The following is a 5,138-nucleotide window of genomic DNA, read 5'->3' as shown; positions in this document are numbered from 1 at the left end:
TTTTATATTTTTAATTTTTTTTTTTTTTTTTTTTTTTTTTTTTTTTTTAAATTTTAAATTATATTAATTTAAAATTAAAAAAATAAATTAATATATCAACTCCATTTATTAAAAGGATAGATATAAAATAAAAAAAAAAAAATTATATATAAAAAAAAAAAAAAAAAAAATGAGCAAATATATATAAACATAGAAATTTTTTTTTTATAATATATGGATATAAAACACTAATTACATTTTAGGAAAAAAAAAAAATTATAAATATATAAATATATAAATATATATATATATATATATATATATATATATATATATATGTATAATGAAATAAAACAAAAGATATATATATACACAGTAAATTATTATTATATAGTATTGTATGTATGTATGTATTTATTTATATACTAACGTTCTTTTCTTATTATTTTTGTTTATTTTTTTTTTTTTTTTTTATTTGATCTTCCTCAAATATGACTTAGTATATATATTGTAAGAAATTACAAATATATATATTTTAAGGATTCTTCATAAAAAAAAAAAAAAAATATATGATCTGTTCAAATACATTTTATATATAACCCTCCTTTGCAAATTATATTTTTTTTTTTTTTTTTTTTTTGTGTGTGTATGTATGTATATGTATGTGTACATACCCATGATTGCATAAAATAACACTTCATAGATTTCACTTTTTTGAAATAAAAAAAAAAAAAAAAAAATTTATACGGAAATATAAGAAATATAAAAATATAAAGACACATAAACAAAAAGTTAAACGTACATATATATATATATATATATATATATATATAGATAGGTGGTTATTTCTATGTGGGGTACAGATTATACATATGAACATACATATAACGAAATACATATACATTTCTTCTGATATATTGATACAAATACACTTTTATTAATAATAAAATCCTTTAGAGTGTTTTCTTGATATGTTTCAATTTTGGTATGTTGTCAAATAGATATTTACCATGTGCTTTTAAATCCGAATAATATGGATAAACAATTTTGTATGCTTTTGTTATATAGACATCATTAATATAATTATAAAGAAATACTGCCCATGTCAATATATAAAAAAGAACACTGAAATTAACAAAAGAGAAAAAATTTCCAACACAATATATTACAATAATCAAGGTAACATTATCCATAGTATTAGTCCATAATAAATATTTGCGTATCAATGTTAATTTGTCATTTATCATATCATATAAATACATAACAAAACTTTCTATCATTTCTTTAGATACAATTTCTAATTTATCATTCTCCTTATATTATTATTATTTGAATTTGTATTAAACATATTATTACTTGAAAAAAGACTGGAACTACTACTACTCACATTATTATTATTATTATTATTATTGTTTGTATTGCTCATACTATTTCCCATTATGGTTTATCGATGAAAACATCGATACGCAAACAATATTCTTTGTTGTTAAATTCATCTTGGAAACATAAAAATGATATATTATAATATGTAAATATAAAATTTAAATATAAATAAATAAATATATATATATATATATATATATATATATATTTATTTATTTATATGTATTAATATATACGTATATTTTTATTACGTATATGTGGCCTCAATATTTTTTATTAATATATTTAGAAAAATAGCTTTATCTAAAAATTATAAAAGAAAATTTTATTTTTATATATTATACAAATATATTTTATATATGTATTATAATTATATATACATGGATAAGGAAAATAAAAATAAAAATATACATATATATATATATATATATATATATATAATATATTAGTAAAAAGGATTGTGCTATTATAAATATTATATTAAAATATAAAATACATATTATATATATATATATATATTATATATATATATATATAATATTTATATATTTATATTATGGGAATGTAAAGACTAAAGTATTAAAAAATATATTTTTTATAAAAACATTTAAAGTACTTTTTGTATTTTATATATAAAAAAAACAAATAAAATATACATTTAAAAAAAGATTTAATAAAAAAAAAAAAAAAAAAAAAAAAAAACGAAAAAAAAGGAGGGGGGAAAAATATAATAAAATAAAGAAAAAAAGAAAAAAGAAATTAAAAAAAATATATATAATAAAAGAAATGTATATGTTTATTTTATATATAAAATATATATATATATATATTATTACATATTAATTTTATTTTTTATTTTTTTTTTTTAAACTGCATTTTTTAAAATTTCACATATTCTTTTTTTTATATTAAAATAAATATATAATAAAAAAATGTAATAATAATATTATTATATGCTTAGTATTTATATATTATAATATTAATATTATATAATAACAATATAATTTATATAATATATGTATATATATTTATTACATATTATGTATAAATAAATATTTTAAAAAAAATATAATATTATTATTATATTGTATTTTTATACTTATACATAATAATAATGTAAAAAAAAAAATAATATATTTTTCTTTACAATATTATATTAAATAATATTTTTAAAAAAAGTATGATAATAAATAAAAAAATTATATAACAGCACTAAGAAGAATATTCTTCCAGCACATATACATATATATACATATTATATATGTATATTATATATATATTATTATTATTTTTTGAATATGTATTTTTTTTAATTCATATGATTTTGTATAATTTTTTTTATGTTCAAATAAATTTTTTTTTTTTTTGTATTTTTCCTTACCCCTTTATATATATAGTATACTGTATTTTTAAATATACAATATATTTATTATATATATATATATATATATATATATATATAAATATTATTATATATCATTTTAAATAATAATTTCATTTAAAGTATTCAGCATTAATAATATATAAATATATATACAACATAAATAAAATACCATATTTATATAATATATATAAATATATATTTTTTTTTATGTATATAATGACAAAAAATTTTATTACTACTTTTTAACTTAATATATATATATATATATAATAAAAAATAATACATTCATTTTATTATTATTTCTTAAATAACATAATGATATATTTTTTTTTTATTCGTACTACAAAATATTATATAAACAAACATATATATATTTTATTTTTATTTTTATGATTTGAAGGGTTCATGAAAATTAATAAGGTTTATATTCACATTGAAAAAAAAATCAAAATTTAAGAGAAAAAAAAAAAAAAAAAAATTTCTATCCTTTGTTAATATTTACATATATATTTAATATTTAAATGATATGATGATAAGGAATTTTTTTTTTTTTTTTTGTTCGTAAATATACTTTTTATAATGTTGTAAATTTTGATAATTATTTATATTTGATCCTTATTTTGATATAATCCTATTTTAAATATCATAAGTAGATAAAACAAAAGAAAATTAAAGATAATTTTGTAAATATATGAACCAAAAAAATGTTTTTTCTTTTTTATTTCTTCAACTTATATATATAATAATGTGCATAATATAATTCGGGATATGATTTTTTCTTTTTTTTTTCAATATCACCTTTTAAATATATTTATATGCATATGATTATAAATAATATTTACAATATAAGTATTTTTTTTTTAATTATAATTTGTTCCACAAAAAAAGAGAAAGAAGAAAACTTAAAAATATTATGTAGAAGATAATATGTAATATATATATATCTATAATATGTTATAAAATAATATATTATTATAAAGGTGAAATATTCCTTATGGAAAATATAAAATGTATGATTTAATTCTTAAACAATTTTTTTAATAATAGAATAAAAAAGACAAAATTATTGCGCACAATTTGTACATATATATATATATAGAAACGACTATATATAAAAATTAGGTGCATTAAATGAAAATATATTTATATATATATATATATATATATATATATTATATATGTATACCTATTTATTTTTTTATTTTTTAAAAACTATCTAGTGAATAATATTTGCTTATCTTTTCTTCAACTTTATTTAGATCATATATATTTGGTGTTTCATTTTGATCATCATTCTCTATAATTAAAGTTTCATAACTTTTATGATCATTTATTACCTGTAACGAAAATAAAAGAGAATTTTATTTTAGTTTTCACGTATAAATAAACATATTGTAAATAATTTTTTTTTTTTTTTATGACTAGTTCATTATTAATTCTATTTTCCTTGATTCGCATTATTTCATTGTGGTTATATTCTATCATATTTGCTGTCGAAAACATTTTAAAGATAAAATAGAAAAAAAAAAATATATAGATAGATATTAGTATATATAATAAATATATATATTTATAATACTTACTGAAGGATATAGGATTTTCTGTATATGCCTTAATATTTGTTGGTGAAGGCATATAATGAAAAAATATCGGTCGATTTTTTCTGTGTAATGTTTTTATCCTTATTCCAATAGGGTCATCATTATATCTATTAAAAGAAGATACATAAAAAGAATAATATATATATATATATATATATATACATATGTATTATTATTTGTCATTTTTCATATTCTTTCTATTTTTCTTTTTCTCTTCTTTACTCATCCATTTCATTTAAAGTAAAATTTTCGCTAGCTAGTGAAGTGTGTGAACTGCTTGATTCGTCATCACTGTTATAATCTGAAATTAAAAGAAATGTAATTATCATCATTTTTTTTCTTTTCATGCTTATATTAAAAAATAATTACATGAAATATGAAAATGTATATTTATACATATGTGTTAATAATATAGATATGTTTTTATATTTATAAAATTTTTCTTTTTCTTTTTCTTTTTTTTTTTTTTCCCCTCTTTTCTTTCTCTTTTTGTTTAAATATTCTGTATTATTATGATGTTTACTGCTTAAATTAAAATCTTCATCATCTTCATATAAGGAATCCATATTTTCGTTAAAACATGACCATAAATTTATTATGCTAACTGATGAGAAAATGTATACATAAATATTTTTTTAATTTAAGAAAAAAGAAAAAAGAATCAATGCTTTCTCCAAATATATCAAAGGTCTATCAAAAATATTATCATTACATTTAATTATCCTTTTATTATAATTTTGATTTTATGTTTTTTTTTTTTTTTTTTTTTTTTTTTTTTTTTTTTTTTCCTT

The 5,138-nt window shown here is 14.6% G+C and overlaps 1 protein-coding gene and 1 non-coding gene across 2 annotated transcripts in view; both read right to left on the bottom strand.

The window, feature by feature from the left end:
- Window positions 1-197: 197 nt before the first annotated feature.
- Window positions 198-793, bottom strand: PRSY57_1362800. The gene has a single exon (XR_002204088.1). It is a non-coding gene (non-coding RNA).
- Window positions 794-3,951: 3,158 nt separating this feature from the next.
- PRSY57_1362700 (nuclear fusion protein, putative) overlaps window positions 3,952-5,138 on the bottom strand; it is a gene marked incomplete at both ends in the record, with an annotated part of 3,588 nt that continues 2,401 nt past the window's right edge. The window contains 5 exons of the mRNA XM_020115227.1: window positions 3,952-4,083; window positions 4,169-4,236; window positions 4,330-4,454; window positions 4,570-4,648; window positions 4,871-4,951. Of these exons, the coding sequence (XP_019970150.1) occupies window positions 3,952-4,083; window positions 4,169-4,236; window positions 4,330-4,454; window positions 4,570-4,648; window positions 4,871-4,951 (485 nt within the window). The remainder of the gene's footprint in view (window positions 4,084-4,168; window positions 4,237-4,329; window positions 4,455-4,569; window positions 4,649-4,870; window positions 4,952-5,138) is intronic.

The sequence above is a fragment of the Plasmodium reichenowi genome, chromosome 13 (assembly GCF_001601855.1).
Source record: "Plasmodium reichenowi strain SY57 chromosome 13, whole genome shotgun sequence".
NCBI classification, from domain to species: Eukaryota; Apicomplexa; class Aconoidasida; order Haemosporida; family Plasmodiidae; genus Plasmodium; species Plasmodium reichenowi.
The sequence above is the reverse complement of the archived record's forward strand: the minus strand, read 5'-3'. Positions and strand labels throughout refer to the sequence as shown.